At 59.4% G+C, this 19,175-nt stretch overlaps 1 protein-coding gene across 2 annotated transcripts in view; it reads left to right on the top strand.

The window, feature by feature from the left end:
• PTPRN2 (protein tyrosine phosphatase receptor type N2) overlaps positions 1–18,849 on the top strand; it is a 611,715-nt gene extending 592,866 nt beyond the window's left edge. For both annotated transcript variants that reach the window (XM_055591390.1, XM_055591389.1), the window contains 4 exons: positions 578–631; positions 3,687–3,751; positions 15,478–15,551; positions 18,778–18,849. In XM_055591390.1, the coding sequence (XP_055447365.1) occupies positions 578–631; positions 3,687–3,751; positions 15,478–15,551; positions 18,778–18,849 (265 nt within the window). The remainder of the gene's footprint in view (positions 1–577; positions 632–3,686; positions 3,752–15,477; positions 15,552–18,777) is intronic.
• The last annotated feature ends 326 nt before the right edge of the window (positions 18,850–19,175 follow it).

Below are 19,175 nucleotides of genomic sequence, written 5' to 3'. Positions count from 1 at the left end.
TTACATAAAATCAGGTTTATAAAAGTGGAAAAATTTGTCTTGGACATAGTTGAGGTTTCTCCAAAATTTAGATGTCCTTACAAAACTGACAGGTCAAGAAATGTCTTGAAGATGATGTTTTGAGATGTCACGGTAAGAGTACATTTAGTGTGGTGTCTAGACTGTGAGAAATTCAGTGTGTAAGTTGCTGAACTCAAAAATTTCCGTAACGAGTCTAGACATGCCACAACGACGAAAGTCAAAGGAACTAGAGCAACAGGAGGGAAGGCGGAGGGGACGGGGCGTGGGGGGCCCAAGCCGATGGGCCGGTCGACTCAAGGCCAGAGTTCATGCTTATTAAGGGAAAAGGCAACCTGCGCAAATGTAAGAATTGTTTTCAAAGCTCTGTCTAATAATGTAATATTGGAAAGAAAAATAAGCCTTGGAAAATGTGTGTGTAATTTTGCTTTTCTTTGTCAGAACAGGCCATTGGAGAACAATGCCCACAGGAAGGCCTGTCTGCTTTGGCTGCGGCCGTTTGGTGACTGCTGCGGAGCCTAGCGCATCGCCATAACTTCTGTGTCTCTCTTTGTTTCAGAAAAGTAAACAAGTGCTACAGGGGACGCTCTTGTCCAATAATTGTCCACTGCAGGCAAGTACAGCTTCACCCTGGATTACGTGTGTCCGCTGCCTCAAAAGTAAACACTGTTGGATGTAGGAGCTCAGCTTCCTAATTGCTTAATAACATATCTAACTGGTGCTTCTTAAGGAAACAGAGGATAATAGCTTATTTTATGCTAAACCTCCCGGGGCCGCTACACAAGCACCTTGAGATGGTGTGTGTGTGCTGTCAGCCCAACACCCTTTGCAGACATGTGGGACCTGTGCCAAGCACTCGGGGCCACTGGCGGACGGGACAGAACCTGGAATCAAAGGAGTGGCCTTTGGGTGGAAGTTCAGTGGCTCGTGTCCTTGAGAAGGTTACACCAAGCCTGGAAGAGAGAGCTCCTGGAAGAGAGCTCCCTGCAAGGGTGGGCTCCGCCCCTGCCGGCACCAGTGAAGAAGTGTGCTCTGTCTTCCAGAATGTCTCACAGACTGTTCCCTCTGCCTGGGATAAAGAAGAACTAGGTCTCCAAAGACCAAACACCAAGTCTGCCCATTCCGTCAAGAGTGTGTGCATGCGTGTGTGTACGTGCCCTAGTCTGAGTGTGTGTCTGTGCATGTGTCTGGGTGTGCATTTCTGAGTGTGTGCATCCATCTGAGTGTGTGCGTGTGTGTGCATGCATCTGAGTGTGTGTCTCAGTGTCTGTGCATCTGCATGTGTGAGAATGTGTCTGAGTGTGTATGTGAGTGCATGCACACATCTGAGTGTGCACCTGTGTGGGTGCATATGTGAGTGTGTCTGAGTGTGTGTGAGTGTGTATGTGAGTGCATGCACACATCTGAGTGCACCTGTGTGGGTGTGTATGTGAGTGTGTGTGTCTGAGTGTGTGAGTGTGTATGTGAGTGCATGCACATATCTGAGTGTATCTGTGTGGGTGTGTATGTGAGTGTGTGTGCGTGGGTGTGGGTGTGTGAGTGTGTATGTGTGCATGCACACATCTGAGTGCACCTGTGTGGGTGTGTATGTGAGTATGTGTGTTTGAGTGTGTATGTGAGTGTGTGTGTCTGAGTGTGTGAGTGTGTATGTGAGTGCATGCACACATCTGAGTGTATCTGTGTGGGTGCGTATGTGAGTGTGTGTGTCTGAGTGTGTGTGAGTGTGTGAGTGTGTATGTGAGTGCATGCACACATCTGAGTGTATCTGTGTGGGTGCGTATGTGAGTGTGTGTGTCTGAGTGTGTGTGTCTGAGTGTGTGAGTATGTATGTGAGTACATGCGCCTGTCTGTGTGCAGCTGTGTGGGTGTGTATGTGAGTGTGTGTGTCTGAGTGTGTGTGTTTGAGTGTGTATGTGAGTGCATGCACACATCTGAGTGCAGCTGTGTGGGTGTGTATGTGAGTGTGTGTGTCTGCGTGGGTATGGGTGTTTGAGTGTGTATGTGAGTGCATGCACACATCTGAGTGCACCTGTGTGGGTGTGTATGTGAGTGTGTCTGAGTGTTTGAGTGTGTATGTGAGTGCATGCACACATCTGAGTGCACCTGTGTGGGTGTGTATGTGAGTGTGTCTGAGTGTGTGAGTGTATGTGAGTGCATGCACACATCTGAGTGTATCTCTGTGGGTGTGTATGTGAGTGTGTCTGCGTGGGTGTGAGTGTGTATGTGAGTGCACGCACACATCTGAGTGTGCCCCTGTGTGGTGTGTATGTGTGTGTCTGAGTGTGTGAGTGTGTATGTGAGTGCACGCACACATCTGAGTGTGCCCCTGTGTGGTGTGTATGTGTGTGTGTCGTGTGTGTCCCTGAGGGAGGAGGAGTACAGAGTGGTTTGGGTCCCTGGGAAGTGGACCAGAACACCCTTGACCCGCCCAAGGAGCAGCTCCAGTTGGCGTTGGTTCCGAGGCTGGTCTGGGAGGAGCCTTCGGTGGCCAGCATGTCACTGGGGCACCAGTGACCTCTGCGTGGCTGTGTCCCCACCCAGTAGTGCTATGCGGAGTGGTTCTCTTTCCACCTGAGCCTTTTTCTGCTCTTTGAGAAATACGTTGACACCAAACCCAGTGACTCTCTGCTGTGAAAGGACAACCTACAGGCTTCCGGGCCACCAGCTGGCCGGCAGGTCTGAGACAGAGCAGACGCGGTGGCCATGCAGGTCCCCGGATCCTGAAACGGAGACGCTTCCCTGCCAAGTCAGCGAGTTCCGCCAGGAGTGCCCATGGGCGGGGGACAGCCTGCTGGGCCGACAGCCCGCTCAGGGCACCAAACGAGGGAGCAGAGACGCCGGGCAGCCCCCGAAAGGCCGCCTTCCTTTCCTCTTGCCGCCTGCTGCTGAGCCACAGCTCGGAACACTCTCACAACCCTCGTCCAGAGGAGGACTTTCCCCTGGGGCCGAGGGAGGCTGCAAGGAGGCTGGAGGAGGTGATGGGGGCGGACGCGCCCGTGGTGGAGCAGATGAATAGGCGGAGGACCAGCCTCCACGGGGTGGGCCTGCCGAGGCCTGCACGCAGCCTTCCTCCCCCGCAGCCAGCCCCCTGCAGACTCCGAATACAAGTGCCGTCCCCTCCGACACTGCAAGCCAGTTCTTTATTTCCTTTTTTCCTGACAAAATTTGCTGAATCTTTGACCAAAGAGGGGAGAAAAAGGGAAGAAAGGAACAAATCAACACAGGCACAATAGCTAATCCATAGTACTGCTGTTACACAGCCTGGAAGAAAGCTTCATCTCCTCCCCTCCCCCTCCCTCCTCCTCCTCCCCTCCCCCCTCCTCCCTTCCCTTCCTTCCCTCCCCCTCCCTCCATTCCCTCCTCACCTTCCTCCCCTCCTTTTCCTCCCTCCACCCTCCCCTCCCTCTCCTCCCTCCCCCTCCCCTCCCCCTCCTCCCTCCTCCCCTCCCTCCCCCCTCCCCTCCCCCTCCTCCCTCCCCCCTCCATTCCTTCCTCCCCCTGCCACCCTGACCCCCCACGCCCAGCTCTGTGTCTCTTCCTCTCCAGTTCCCCGCCCTCCCCTCCTCCCATGGGCCCCCTGGACCGCGAGGGCACACGCTGCCGTGGGCACGTGGGGAGTGGGGGCAGCACGGCCTGTCGCGTCCTCATCTCTCTCCTTCCGTTGGCAGTGACGGCGCTGGCAGGAGTGGCACCTACGTCCTGATCGACATGGTTCTCAATAAGATGGCCAAAGGTAAGAGTCGGGTGGCGGCTGCTCTGTGAGGCGCCAGCGGACGGTGTTGCCATGGCAGCCTCGGTGCGGCCGTCACAGGAAGCCATGGGGAAATTAGCCTGTTGTCCCTTTTCTGAATCGCAGGGAAGCTGTTTGCAGCAAGCATGTTCATTTCTGAGGGTCCTCCTTTGTCACCACCTCCACCCGGGGTCGCATGCCGGGCTCAGGGCGCAGTGGGCGATCGGCATCCTGTGTTAACATCACAAGTGGGGAGAAGGCCATGTTGATCTTCCAAGGCTGCAGTGCCTCAGACGAGCCTTAAACAAGCCCTCCCTGTTGTCAGAACTGCATTTGCAAAATTCAGAGCCTAGACTCTCTGGTGGAGACTGTCTCTGCAGGAGCCCCCCTTTATCTCTGGTGGAGACTGTCTCTGAAGTAGCCCCACTTCAGACACCCTGCGTGTAACAGCGTCTGGGTGCTTGGGCTCAGAGGACTATGACCTGAGCACAGACCCTGGGTGAGCTTGTGGCTTGGGTGGGGTTTAGCCCCCGAGAGTGCGGGGACTGAGGGGGCTGGCGGCTCCCTGGTATGCTCCACACGCCAGACCTGTGAGGTGTCCCCTGCGAGGCCAGCGCACTCCAGAGCCAAGTGGGAGATTCCCTTGGACCCGCCTCTGGGGGAACCAGGCACATGTCAGTGGGGAGACCCCAGCCTGACCTGCAGGGCCCCTCCTTGTCCTCATCGTCTGGGGACTTGGGAAGGGAGCCCTGGGATGGGCGCCATCTCCCGGTCTCCTTCCCGCCTGAGAAAACCCCATCTCCTCTACGTGGGCACACACCCATGCGCACACTCACACGTGTGTCCTTAGTGGGGGCGCCTGGCTTCCAGGAACCCACCCTTCACCCTTTGCCTGGCAATAAGAGCAGACGCCGGTTGTAGAAATGGGTTTCTATACATCGTCAGACAAGTGCCAGCAACTCTGAAACAGGCGTCTTTCTTACTCCATCTTCTCCTGGTTAAAAGAAAAGCAGAACACACTTCTAGCCCAAGGATATGGCTGCATGAACATGAAACGATGGCCGTCGCGTTTCGCCTGGGACTAGAGAGCATGGGCAGGTGCTGCGCCGCCGGGGCCCAGGCAGCCCCCACCCCGAGGGTGCCTCAGGCTCCCTGCCGGCTTCGGGGTCGGGGGACAGTGGGCCCGGCTCGTGCACCAGAGGCTGTTTCTCACACCCCGAGGCAGCGCAGTGCTGAGGCGTGCAGACAAAGAACCAGCAAACCGGGTGCAGACGACGGCTCTTGATAATGTGGCTTGGTCTTAGAGCTGCAAAGCTAACTCTAGTGGGAAGGTCGTTTGTGCCTCTCTATCTCATCAACTGGGTCTGTCTCTTCATTTGCAAGCGCACAGTTTCTGCGAACCCAGAGTCTCCGCGGGTCTCCTGCCTCCTCCCACCCTTGCCCCTCAACCCCCACCACCAGGCCCAGAGTGCTTCCACCTGCTAAACCAAACACCTTCCGAGACTGTGGGTCGTCTCGCACGTTTGAGGAGACATCTGTGTGTGCTGGCAGGTGACACGCAGCCTCACGGGCACACACCGCCACGTGGAGTCCGGCTCCCCCGAGGAGCGGGCCCCAGCAGTGCCGGAGGGGGTCGGTGCCCAGCTCGCTGGTGTGAGAGCACGGGCGCTGAGCGGAGCCACAGCCCAGGGCAGGCGGCGCCTCCCCACCCCAGCTGAGCCCCTGCATCCGGCGGCCGCCCGCCTGCCGCGTCCTGTCAGATTCCACTGCAAGCGCAGGCTGGCGGCAAGAATGTGAGCCCAGCCGTGTGGAACCGGCCCGGGGGGGGGGGGCGGGTGCTGAGCCCTTTCTGAGATCGGGCACCCCTCACTCTGCCCCTGACCTGCTCCCCTCTGCCTGAGGGGCCCACACTGAGCCGTCCCCTGACCCGGCCCGGCCGCGGTCTCGGGCAGATCAAAGGGCAGGGCGGCCCCTCGGCCAGCGAGGGGCCCTTTCCCGGGCCGCCCCGGCGAGCGGCCACCAGGGTTTTGTCCTGGGCCGGCCGCACGGCCCCGGGCGGTGGGGGCGCCTTTGTCTGGCCTGAGAAGCCGGAGGCCCGACTGCCCGCCTGTGCTCATCAAATGATCAAAGGCCGCGGGCCTAGACACGAAAGCTTTCTTCCTGTCTCCTTCTCTTAAAAGGAATGAATTGCAAAAGGACCTGAGAAGGCCTCTCCTGCAGCCGGCCCCGCGTCAGCCCTGGCCCCCGCGGCCGCGGGGACGCTCAGCGGCGGGCCGGACACCGCCCGGGGCCTGGTCTGTTAGCGCTGCTGCTCCGCCAGCTGGAGGGAAAGCAGGAAACCCCGGAAATCCTTCTGCGTATTTTTCCTGTGGCCCCAAACACGTTTCTAACTCAGGGTTAACGTCTTGGGTAGAATCAGGGTTTGGTCGCGTTCCCCTCTCGAGGAGGAAAGTGCAGCAACGCTGGCCTTGCAGCCAAGGCAGTTTCCAAGCTGTGCCTTTTACATTTTTGTCCGAGACGTCTCTCTGCCCAGGGTTTTTCCTATTTCACCACAATTTTTTAAATGAATGGAGAGCACCAGACAGATGGGGGGGCTTCCCAAGAATCACGTTGGCTGGGTTGTCGGGAGGCGGCAGCCTCACTGGCTGCCCCACCGGCTGTGCCGCCTGAGCCCCAGCCACTGGGGTGTCCACGGGCCCGGGCCAGCCTGGGAGCCCGTTCCTTTTGTTTGGCGGGAGCTGCAGGACTGGGATTTCATCGCATGACGCAGAGCGTGGGCCCGAGTCCGCAGGTGTGCTCGGAGACGCCCTGGAAGCTCGCGTCGGCTGGGAGCTGCTTCTAAATGGTCTCAGCACGGAGCGTGAGCGGATGTCCAGCGCCTGCGTGGCCGTCTGTCCAGCCCCCAGTCTCCGTCCTCAGCAAGCTCGCCCGTTTTCCGTTTTCCCCGTCACATGGTGGCATCGGTGAACCTCTCCTCTTCCACGGGGGCGTATAACCTCCCCTGTGCCCCCGTCTCGGTGGCTCCGACGTCTGCAGGGACCTCGAGTGGGTGGAAGCACGCGGGTGTGCCCCTCAGCGTCTGGCTTATCTCTGAGCGTCGCGTCCTGGGGCTGACCGTGCAGCAGCAGGCGTCGGGACCGCCTCCCTGGTTGAGGCGGAGTAACATCCCCCCGGGAGGGACCATGCTTACCTTGTTCACCGTCCGTCCAGGGACACGGGTTCCCTGCATCTTTCAGCTACTGAATCACGACTACTCCAATCATGCTGTGCAAATATCTGTGTGGTTTCTGCTCTCAGTTCTTTGGGGTGAAATACCCAGAGTGGAATTGCTGGGTCGTGTGGTCTCGTTCTGATTTCTCGAGGAGCTCGCGTTACTGTTTTCCACGGCAGCTGCACCGTTTTCTGCCCCCAACAGCAGTGCACGGGGCAGGGCTGTGGCCGGCGTCCCCACACCGGCTCGCACAGCGTCGTTCCCTGGGGCTTTGGCAGTAGCCACCCTGGTGGCCGTGAGGTCTCGCTGCGGTTTTGCTTTGCATTTTCCTGAAGACTAGAAATGTCGAGCATCTTTTCATGTGTCTGTTGACCCTTTGGATATTTTCTTTGGGGAAATGCCTATTCGAGTTCTTTTCTTCCATCTTTTAACTGGGCTGTTGGTTTGGTTGCTCTTGTGTTGTGGGCATTCTTTATATATTGAGGATATCAGCCCCTTATCAGATATGTGTTGATGCAAGTACTTCCTCCCATCCTGGGAGAAATAACATTTCTCCTTGAACTTTAAAACCCAGCGCTCCTCCAGAGCTGTGCCGCTCAGTCAGCAGCCACCAGTCACAGGCGGCAGCTTCGTGGTGAGGCTAAAACACTGGCCACGTGCTGAGCGCCCAATAGCACAGGTGCCCAGGGCCTGCCACGCGCACGGTGCAGAGAAGGCCTCCAGGCAGGACGCCCCGTGCAATAGCTCTGCTCCAGGGAATGTGCCGAGGGGCTCGTGCATGTGTGTCCAGACCGCTGTCTCTCTGTCTCCCTGGGCCCCTCGCCCTGCGTCTCCCCTTCTGTAACCCCTTGACTGGTCTCTTCTGCTCACGGCAGCCAGTGGGATGTGAGAGTGGCCCCAGGAGACCCCTCTCTCGGGGCCACGCTGGCTCTTTCCTGCAGGACCCAGGTCCCGGCCCAGACTGTGGGGTAGGCGCCCCTCCCCAGCCCTTTTCCCCTCTCACAGGTCCTTCTACTCCTCTCGGCCACCACTACCGTCCTATTCCTCCCTTCGGCAAATACTGGGCTGAACCACGGAAGTGCCATTCCACCCTGCTATTAACTGAGCACCAGGTCTACACGGCGAGCAAGACGGGAGGCGAGCCCACACTCCTGGGGCCTGCACTCCGTGGAGAGAAACAGGCGGTGTCCGCAGCTCAGTGGGGTGCTGAGCACCATCGAGGCCCTGGGGTGCAGGGCTGGGGACTACTTTGCCCCCATCGCAGAGTCTCGTGTGCATATGTACCCCATCCTCACAGCACCGAGAGCCCTCAGGGCTCACCGATTCTGACACCTGGTTACAAACTGAGAAAGCAGATCTCCAAGGTTCGGGGACTTGTTGGGAAGCACCCAGCTGGCCGGGCAATGCAGAGCCCTGGTCTTGCTGCAAAGTGGCCGAGCCCCAGTGGCTGGCGGGGGGGTCAGCACAGCAGAGATGCCACCAGGCTGCATGGTCCGGGGACAGGGTGGAGCAGGCAGCTGGCCTGTCACAGCCGCAGCGGAAACTCCGCCAGGGAGGGGAGACGGAGATCGGACCACAGGGCCCTGGAAGCGCCGGCTCGCTGATTCGGGTCTGCCTGGCGCCAGGGGGAAGGAACACAGAGCTGGTCCCAGCAGGACTGACTTGGCGCCTCTGGACAAGAGGGCTGGGGGGGGCAGGACCCCAGGGGTCTGTGCCCACAGGGCTCTGCAGGCAGGGCTGAGCTGACCCCAGCCGTGGACGACCCTTCCACGGACCTGACTGATTGGGAGAGGCAGGCTGCAAAGAGCAGGGTACGTCGGGAAAAACACCTCACTTTTTTACGTTTGGCTGAAGCATGAAGACCCAGCAGAAAATGCATTCTATAGACCGGTCTGCCTTCTGCGTGGCTTCAAGGTGGTAAGACCCTGTCTCCAGCTTGTTGGAGTTTCAGGCTGAGAGAAGCGTTCAGAACCAGGAGAAGAGAGTCTTCCTTTTGCGTGGAGAACTTGTGTCCCGTGAGGTGACGGGCGCCCACCTCTTCCCTTGTCTGTCTCTCCATTTGGAGCTGAGACTCAGGTCAGGGAGGGCGGGAGTAGGGGTCCAGGAGCAGCATGGCTGGGGGTGTGACCCAGGCCTGGGTGACATGATACACAAAGTGAATTTAATCGGAGGGAAATGAGACAAAATGAAACCAGCTGTTCCTGGAAAACTTCCTGACAAGCCCATCATCTGATTCAGATAGTTTTGTGAACTGTATCCCGCAATTTGCCTCCGAAATGGTCTCCAGCCTGTGGATCGTGCCTGAGCAGGTACAGCTGACGGTTCTTCCCTCTCTCCCACCTGCCTACAGGTGGGCAGGGGCCCCGTGCACCTCAGACCACAGCAGGGGCTCCTGGCCGGTGTGGCCGTCCGCCCCCTGTGCCTCTCAGGGATCAGACCCGCCCACACGGCCCCCAGGTTCCTCCTCCCTCCTCACTCACCCAATGAGAAGCCAGGAACCTGCTGGACCCCCTCTGCTGCCTGTTCCCGGCTGTCGCTGCCCTCCTCCCCTGGACAGGCAGCAGCCAACCTGTCCACTCGTCCCCAAACCCAGACTGTCCCCATCCCCATGAGTGTCGTCCCCGTCTGTCCTGCTGGCCCTGGCAGGCCTGGCTGTCTATGTTGAGTGGCATCACTTCAGCTCAGAGGCCCGGAGAGTCCTCCTGCCACACAGGTGCCCTGCAGAGCCGTGTGGCCACTCTGATCCTGGCTGCCTCCCCAACCCCATGCACCATCTCCCTGGAGGCCTCTGAGGCCCAGGAAGGCTGCCATGCCCCGGCCCCTTTCGGCAATAGTTCACAGCTCCTCACCATGCAGTGAGGGTCTGTCTCTGCTCCTGCCAAGGACCGCTCATCCCTTGCGGGTGATGGAAGTCCCAGAGCACAGTCACCCAGTCGCTGGACAGTGGCCCAAACACCGTGTTAAGGACTCAGGCCTGTGCTCTGAGCAGGCAGTGGGGTCGGGAACCAGGTCACTTTGCATCAGTGACCCCCCAAAAAAACTCCCGTAGAACGTTCTATGACAAGTGCTGACGTCTGTGCTGCCCTCGGGAGCTCACAGCACCCCTGGGCCTCCCTGGGCCCCTGCGTCTCCTCTCACCAGGAGAGGAGGCGCGAGGAGTCCTTAGAACAGGGTCTGGAGCTGCCGTCCGCTGAGAAACTGAATGGTCCAGGCCGCGAGCTGGCCACACACTCGGCTTCTAAACCGGAAATAGACTTGGGGCCGAGGGGGCCAGGGGGGCAAGGAGAGCCTTCGATGGGGTTTGGGGGGCCACTTGGCATCCAGCTCCCCTGGAGCACTCGTCCCGCAGTCCACGGGAAACAAGGGTCTCCCGCTCAGGGCAGCCGTCGATCTAGGAGGCCTGGCTGCCAGCACGTCTGCCCTCGAGCTTTGACCCTGCAGGGACTCAGAAGCGTGTCCAGGGCCCCACGTGCGGGTCCTGGGGGAGATGGGGCCGGTGGTGGGGGTGGGGGGGAGGTGCCCTCAGAGACCCCTGCTCCTGAAGCCTCCATGTCACTGAGGACTCAGTGGGTCCCCCGCCTCTTCTCTGCAGCAACAGACATCGCCCAGATGACCACTCGCTGTCCCCTCGGAATTCTGACTTGTCCACTGGGGACCCGAGTGTGTCCTGGGCCCTGTGTGTCCCACACGGCTCCCTGTGTCACTCAGGCCGTGGTGCTGGGAGGTAGTGAGGTCCCCGTGGTGGAGGTCTCTGCCTGTGTGGCCCAACTGTGACTGCAGGGCGGGGGAGTAGTGGGGGACGGGGATGGGGTTAGGGGATGATCGGGGCAGGGTTGGGGGTGATCAGGGGGCAGGGCAGGGCTAGGGGTGATCAGGGGCCGGGGTTGGGGTGATCAGGGGGCGGGGTTAGGGGGTGTGATCGGGGGCGGGGCTAGGGTGATCAGGGGCCGGGGTTGGGGGTGATCAGGGGGCGGGGTTGGGGTGATCAGGGGGCAGGGTTAGGGGATGATCAGCGGCAGGGTTAGGGGATGATCAGCGGCAGGGTTGGGGGATGATCAGCGGCAGGGCTGGGGGGTGATCAGGGGCCGGGGTTGGGGCGGTCAGGGGGCGGGGTTAGGGGATGATCAGGGGCAGGGTTGGGGGTGATCGGGGGCAGGGCTGGGCTAGGGGTGATCAGGGGCCGGGGTGGGGGTGGTCAGGGGGCGGGGTTTGGGTGTGATCAGGGGGCGGGGTTGGGGTGGTCAGGGGCGGGGTTATGGTGGTCAGGGGCGGGGTTGGGGTGATCAGGGTGCGGGGTTGGGGAGTGATCAGGGGGTTGGGGTTAGAGGGCTTATCAGGGGCCGGGGTTGGGGTGGTCAGGGGGCGGGGTTGGGGGGTGACCAGGGGGCAGGGTTGGGGTGATTTAAACAGGGAGCGAGCGTCTGGCGACTCGGGCCTCTCCGCTTCTCCTGGCCTTCCCGCCCACCCTTCCTCTACGAGTTTAACAGTCACTCCTTCCCAATGGCCTGTGTCTACAGTGGCCGAGATTTGGAGGTATCCCAGTTTCTCCTGAAAAAATGTTTTCGAGTTAGTTTCTAAAAGCTTGAGAAGTACCTGGACTTTTTGGGTTCTGAGGTCCCCAGTTATCAGTGAACAAGATGCTCATTTGTCTCCTTCATCCCAGCGAAACCTCATGAAAGGGAGGTTACACTTAATCTAGAGAGCCTGCAAAAAATCATCCTAGTTGTAATTTTGACAACTCTTCCATCGATTCAGAGCATCCAGAAACATGAAGTAGAAACTGCTTGGCACGGAAGACCCAGGACAGAGCATGCACGTGTGTGTGTGTGTGCGCGCGCGCTCACCCCTGGGGGGCGTGTGGGAGCTGCCTCCTGTGTGCACAGTGTGAGCATGCGTGCGTGTGTGCGTGCATCAGTGTGGGCTGAGGTCTGGAGGGGGCACCCCCACCTGGAGGCACCCGGAGTGGGAGGAAGGCTGCCCTCTGGCTGCACCGACCGCCGGGTGAGGACTCGCACAGCCCCTGCCCATCGCTGCCCAGCCCTTCCTTCCAAAACGGAGCTCAGCCAGTGAGCACAGACCCTGGGGCCCAGCTCAGCACACGGACAGCTCCGCCCCGGCCCTGGTCCCTTCAGGTGGATTTAGCATTTCCTGGGTACCCCCAGAGGGTGGAGATGAGACAGTTTCCTCCCGCAAAATTCAGACCTTTCTGTCTTGTGCACTCAACACGTGGTGTCTTTTATGCTGAAGAGAAAAGGATGCATTGCATCCCTGCGGTGCGGTTCGCAAAGCCTTCTGGGTAAAAGTCGGACCAGAAGGTATTTCTGTTTCTGACATGACGTCACCGAGGACGCCGTGGACGCGCAGCAGAAGGGAGAGACGAGGCTGGCTCCTGACCACGTGCCGCGGCCCCTCGGTCACATGGGAGGATGTGACGCGGCCAAGATCGCGAGTCCCACGCCTCCCTCTGCCAGCTGGCCAGCTCCGGGAGAAATCGACGCAGGCCTGGGAACGAGGCGCCGGTGGCCTATTTGCTTGGTTTTCTCCCACTTCGCATTGATTCTCTCATCATAAAAAAAAAAAAGCAGTTTTAAGATCTTTAATATTAGTGCTCTTTTAACGTTTCTCGTTTAATGGTTGCTACTTCTATCTAAAGCTTAAAAAACCTCTGTTGTCCTAAAAACGCATTTAACCAATATATGAACTCCAGAGCCGATGGCGCCTGAGTGCCTTATAATGCCGAAGACCCAGCCGGCCAGCCCGTGTGCCTGGAGTCTGCAGCGTGCCCATGGGGTCATGGGCACCGGGAGAGATGGGTCAGGCTGGACGCTCACCTCGTATGTTGCTGGGTCCACACCCACAGGCTGCATCCACCTCGGTTGCACATTCGTGGAGTCACCAGCTTAAACTGACCACGGAACCACTTACATACATTCGTCTTGCGTCTGAACAGTGGTGACTCTCTCCCGTAGAAGATACTGGAAGCCTGTCCTCCGAACCACACTGTGCACTCCCCTGTATTGGTTTTTAGCCCATCTTCTGTCTGAGTTTTATTTGCATCTGTGAAGACTGAGCACTGAAGAATTGATGCTTTCAAACTGTGGTGCTGGAAAAGACTCTTGAGAATCCCTTGGACTGCAAGGAGATCAAACCAGTGAATACTAAAGGAAATCAACCTTAATATTCATTGGAAGGACTCTTGCTGAAGCTCCAATACTTTGGCCACCTGATGCGAAGAGCTGACTCATTGGAAAAGATTCTGATGCTGGGAAAGATTGAAGGCAGGAGGAGAAGGCGACGACAGAGGATGGTTGGACGGCATCACTGAATCAATGGATATGAGTTTGAGGAAGCTCCAGGAGATGGTGAAGGACAGAGGAGTCTGGCTTGCTGCAGTCCATGAGGTCGCAAAGAGTCACTATTCACATGCCTTTCAACCTGGGCAGCGCACCACGTGTATCTGTTCGCCTGGACTCTAATGTGTGGTCAATAGAATGGGATTTGTAGAAAGGACTCCATCTGAATGTGCTCACGGGAGCTTCCTACATGCTTGAGGGATTTAAGTAAATCCTTTTACCTTCGGTGAAGCCTGTTAGAAGGACACACGCCGCCCACCCCGAGGCGGCCTGTCCACTCCTGCACCACGAGGTCACCTGGATGCTCAGGGTCACTGAACGAGGTCCAGGGTCACACCTGCCCCTCTCCCAGAAGAGGTCCTGCATGGGCGTGCTCTTAAAACGTCTCCCTGCACGCCTCAGGTGACTAATTACTCCAGTCCTAACGTGCAGGGAGACGGTAGCCTGACCCACCTGATAAACCCATTCTGTCTGTTTCCAGCTACCCACTTTTAAGCATTTCTTTGATTTCCTCCACTGCAGAGTTTTGGGTTCGGGCTAAGCTTGATTCTGAGACATCGTGCCCTGGCATTTCATATTTTAAAGACGCCGTCCAGGGAAAGCCTAGTGACACCTTCTCTGTCCTCTTTGTCGCTTCCTCGCCCGGCATCGCTGCAGTAATGGCGGCAGCTGACTGGACGGTCGCCCCGACGCTGCCTGCGGGGGGGCCTCCCGCGGCCCCGCGTGGAGCCCTGCAGGGAGTCGCCTCAGGGTGACCAAGTAACGGGCGTCCAAGACCGCATGCCGGCTCTCCTGCTCAGACTAGCCTTCCGGGGACAAATGGCTGTTGGAAGAGTCTTTCAAACCAGTTTCAAGGCACAAAGATGCACCTGAGCAAACCTAAGAGAGGGGTTAGGTCCAGGGGCCCCCGGACCTCTGAGGCTTTCATTGTAAAGGACTAGGCTCGTCTCCGTCTGACGAATCCGCTCCACACACACGCAGGTGTGCCGGAGGTGGGGGCCGGAGCTGCCCCTGGCGGCAGCCGGCCCGGGGTCTCTTCCACGTCTGGGTCCGATGATCACGGCTCTGAGACCCAGACAAGCCTTGATTTCCTCTGAAGGGGTTAGGTGACGGCCTGATGCATGAGAGGAAGTGTTGGCAGAACACCTACCCCTGGGGGGCTGGGGGCGGGTCCCGGCCAGCCCCACTGTGCCACCCGCCCAGCCCCGCGTCTGCCAAGACACACTGCGGACGTTCACCTCTGACCTGTAAGAGGCTCGGGCGCTGGGGACCCAGTCCTGTTCACTGTTCACCTACCAGAGCTCCTGGCAAGACAGGAAAACGGGAGTATATGTGGAATTCATAATTCATGAGATTGCATTTTTAGCTCAAATAGTATTTTTTCTGCGGCCCCTGAGGCCCCTGGAGCCCGGAGGGCACGTCTGGGGCGCATCTGAGGGGCGCTGGGCCACAGCACCGACCCGCCCGTGAGCACCTGGGGCGCCCCAGCCTTCCTTAGCGTTGGGAACACTCGCTTCTAACAGGAGGCAGCTCTTAGCAGCCGGCGTTAGGGGTCTAAGGTGGACAAGGTTAGTCTGCCTTTTCGTTTCTCTAAGTGAAAACCCTACACAGGAGAAGCTAGAGCTTACCTGCTCCGTTCTCTGAAAACTTCCTGGGGACTTCCTGGGGGCCTCGTGGTTGGCACAGCGCCTTCACTGCCCTGGCCGGGGTTCAGTCCCTGATCGGGGAACAGAGATCTTCCAAGTCTCACAGCCAAAAAAATAAAAATCTTGAAACGCCACCAAATAAAGCCGAGTAAAGGCCTAGTCTGTCCTGGCCGCAGCTTGCCGTGGTGTGTGTATCTGCCTCTGATAACAAGCTTCTGCCCAGCTTTCTTGAGCCAACATGAACGAAAGCCGCCTTGCCCTGTGTTCCTGTAAGAACCCCGAAATGCCCCTCCCGGCCAGGCAGCTGAAGGATGACGGTCACCATCAATTGGCTGCTGAGCCCGAAGGCCCCAGCAGCGGGTGAGGGGCACCACTGTGCGCTGTGCCCGTCTGAGCCCGGCGTGTGTCTGTAGGGCCCGTCTGAGCCCGGCGTGTGTCTGTCGGCCCCGTGTGCTCTGCATGTGTCTGTCGGCCCTATGTGCACTGCTCCCGTCTGAGCCCGGCGTGTGTCTGTTGCAGGCGCCAAGGAGATCGACATCGCCGCCACCCTGGAGCATCTGCGGGACCAGCGACCGGGCATGGTCCAGACCAAGGTAAGGCGGCCGGGCCTGGGGCTTGGGCTCGGGGCTCATGAGGGCGGTTTTCTCAAAAGGAGTGAGGGGCAGGCCGGCCGGCTGCCTCCCACACCCGCTCCACTCAGGAGGTCGGGGCAGCTCCGGCTGCAGCCCCAACGTTCCAGCCTGAGTAGATGCGGTCGGACCTCAGGGCCCGGGACCCTCCGTGTGCCAGATGGGGGGAGCAGGGGAACAGTGAGATCTCCCCGTCAGAGGCCAGCGATGTGTGTGGTGTGTTCCGCCGAAGCCCACAGCCACAGCCCCACTGCAAGGTTATCAGGACAGCGGTCACCAGAATGTCCCTGGGCCATGCTGGGCCCCGGAGCACCCTGAGTAGCTTACTGAAAAGGCTAAGTTTGCAGCAAAAGGAGCAGAGCCTAAAGATCCCTGGACAGCCTTGGGTTCACTGAAGCCGGAACCAATGTCCACGTGATGGCCTATTCCCTTAGCGTTGCAGGAGTGTCCATGTCCAGCCACAGACACCCCACATGCACGTCCTGCGGTCGTAAGCACAGGATCCTCTCCTTCCTGGTGTGGCCCGGACTCTCCGGGCGCCATCAGCGCCTCCGCTAAAGCCACCCTTGCAGAGGACTTCAGTTATAAAAGCGTAAAAGCCCTCCCGGGAGACCAGGCGCGCTGTGCTCCGGTGCCGAGTGGTGAGGGTCTGGGACCCTCGTCGTCCCAGCTCGGGCTCTTACTGTCCCCTCAGGGTGTCAGCAGCTCCTGGGCCCAGCTCCGTGCCACAGACGGGACAGGGCAGCGTCTGAGCCTCGAGGGAGGGAGCACAGGCTTCACTCCGCGTGCTCTGTTGGGCGGGAAGGAGCCCAGCATCTAGTAAGCATGGAGAGCACACTTTGACCCTGAAGGTCGTTTCTCAGAACAGCTTCATGGGCCCCTATGGCTGGTTCCACGTGGTCAAAGTCAGCCCCTAGCACGGAGGCAAAACCAACTCAGCTCCTTCGTGTAGAGCCAGGAAACTGTTCCGGGTGGAGCCCAAGGACGTGCCTAGTGGCCGGGTCTCGGCGGCGACCGCCATTCCCTGGTGCTCGCTCTTCCTCCACTGGCAATTGATGGGACCCTGGGAGAGCTGGACCCTGCCCACGCCTGCCTGCCATCCTGGTGATAGGCAGCCCAAGGGTCCAGTGGCCCTGGCGGGGCCATCCTGCCAGAAATCCAGGGTCGGCTCACCATCCAGGAGGGTCTGGCCCCCTGTCCACCAGCAGCCTCACGCAGCCCAGAACCAGAGTTGAGGGCAGAGGTGGCTCTTGCCCAGGAAGGAGAAGTCAGGTCCTGTCTCTGGCCGACCCGCTGCCTCATGGCACCGCCTCCCGGTCCCGTGAGCCCCGGGCTGTGGGGCCCGCTACCCGCCCTCCCGGCCAGCCGGCACCTCGGCAGCGCTGTGTCCCCAGGCCCCGCGCACCATGTGGGTCGGTGAGCAGTCGGGGTGCAGGGCAGGTCTGCCCCCCCCCTTTGTCGCCTCACAAAGCAGCGGGACTCCCAGAGCCGCCCTGCGTCCTGTCCCATTTCTGCGTCATTGCGAGACCACAGTCTGCCGTCAGCAGGCTGCCGTTCCGGAGGAGGCATCCAGGGAGGCTGTGCCCGTGTCTGGGGCGGTGTCCTGCACACACCATGCCCACTGGCTGACCGCTGGCTTGAGAGACGGTGGCGGGAGGTGACTTCCCTGGGGCCTGGCGGTCTGGGTGACAGCGGGCCTGAGCCCAGGCCTCGAGGGGAGGAGAGGTCCGTCCAGGTGGGCACACGGGGTGGGGAGCTGCAGGTGGACGGGCCTCCTGCTGACCCTGCACGTGGGCCTGGAGGCTCGTTCCCCGGGAGAGCCCACTGTGCTTCGGGAGGCTCGTGGTCGCCAGCAGAGGCTCTGAGCTAGAACCTGGCAGGTCATCCCTGGTGGCTCCGATGGTAAAGAATCTGCCTGCAGTGCAGGAGACCCGGGTTTGATTCCTGGATCAGGAAGATCCCCTGGAGAAGGGAATGTTTACCCACTCCAGTATCCTTGCCTGGAGAATCCCATGGACAGAGGAGCCTGGCGGGCTCCCATCCCTGAAATCACAAAGACACGACTGAGCGACTGAGCACAGAACAGCACATACGTTTCTGTTATGTGCCAGTCACTCAGAGTGGAAATTTATCATTCTTTTTGGCACTGGACTCAAGTCTATCGATGACGGGAGTTATCAAGTATCTAAGCCATTGATAGGGCTCTCCTCCATCAAAAATCCTTAACTGCTGTTAAGGGAGTGTTTGCATAGTTTATTCTTTTGTGATTTCTTTGGTGTGATGGGGAAGTACTGGGTACACTGATCCGAGTGTTTCATGCCGAGCTGGGAGCAGGTTGTGGACCCGGGAAACCTGCCGGACAGGCGGGCTTGTCCTCTGTCTGCCGAGCCCCCGTTTCTGGAGGAGCAGACGGTCCCGACGCCCGGGACTCGCCCCGGACAGGCGGGCTTGTCCTCTGTCTGCCGAGCCCCCGTTTCTGGAGGAGCAGATGGTCCCGACACCCAGGACTCGCCCCGGACAGGCGGGCTTGTCCTCTGTCTGCCGAGCCCCTGTTTCTGGAGGAGCAGACGGTCCCGACGCCCGGGACTCGCCCCTGGTTTGTAGTCAGCAGCCCTGCGGGTTCCGCTGGCACGAGAAGCGTGCCCCGTCCTGGGTGCACTGGTGTCCGTGGGCACACGTATGCCTAAGATGGCACGGTTGAGGGTGAGACGAGGTTTCTTGGCAAACGGAAGTGAGTCGGATTGAGCCGGGCGGTGGGTGGATTTTCAAAGAGCGCGAGTACGACCCTTTCCATTCTGAGGCCAGGGAACCCTGAGGTGTCATGACTGTGACCGTTTCCGGTGAGTCTCAGAAGGATGGGAGGCTGCGTCCAGCCCTGCCCCTCGGGGGCCATGCTGGGGCTGGGGTCAGAAGGAGCTGGGGGAGGGGGCGCACAGAGCCTGCGGCAGCCGCTGTCCCACTCACACGTCCACCCCAGCTTCTCCAGCGACAGAAGCGGAGATGAACACGAGACGTGCAGCCCATCTGCTCCGGGTCTCCTCCTGCAAACCCGCGCCCTGCCTGCCTCCCACGGAAGTCTGCAGCTCTCCCCTGTCCTTCCTAAACAGCTTCTCCCTGCAGGATGGCACGTGGGAGCCCACGGCTGGAGCAGAAGGGGCCCTGCTCATGTCTCCCTCCTCTGTCCCTCCAGGAGCAGTTCGAGTTTGCCCTGACGGCTGTGGCCGAGGAGGTGAACGCCATCCTCAAGGCCTTTCCCCAGTGAGGCCGGAGGCGTCCACGACCGGGGGCCCCGTCAGCGACCATGGACGTCGTGACCGCGTCTCTGCTGCAACCGCCTAGAGCTCTGGTCCTCAGGACTCGACAGTCAGTGCAGCTTAGCAGTTAAATGTGTGTTTGTTCAGCCAAATAATGATAAAGGGAGATCTATGGGCAGATGCAATGATGGGGGGCAATCAGTTCTTCTATTTTCGATTTCTTGAAAAAACTTTATTTTTCCTTAAAACACACATCCATGTTCTTAATTGCCAATCATGCCGTACGGATGGCACCATCGGTGTGGTCCCCAGAAGAGGGCTGGTCTGTGACTCG

The sequence above is a fragment of the Bubalus kerabau genome, chromosome 8 (genome assembly GCF_029407905.1).
Source record: "Bubalus kerabau isolate K-KA32 ecotype Philippines breed swamp buffalo chromosome 8, PCC_UOA_SB_1v2, whole genome shotgun sequence".
Taxonomy (NCBI): Eukaryota; Metazoa; Chordata; class Mammalia; order Artiodactyla; family Bovidae; genus Bubalus; species Bubalus kerabau.
Note: the sequence above shows the minus strand (reverse complement) of the source record. Positions and strands in the feature narration are given on the sequence as shown.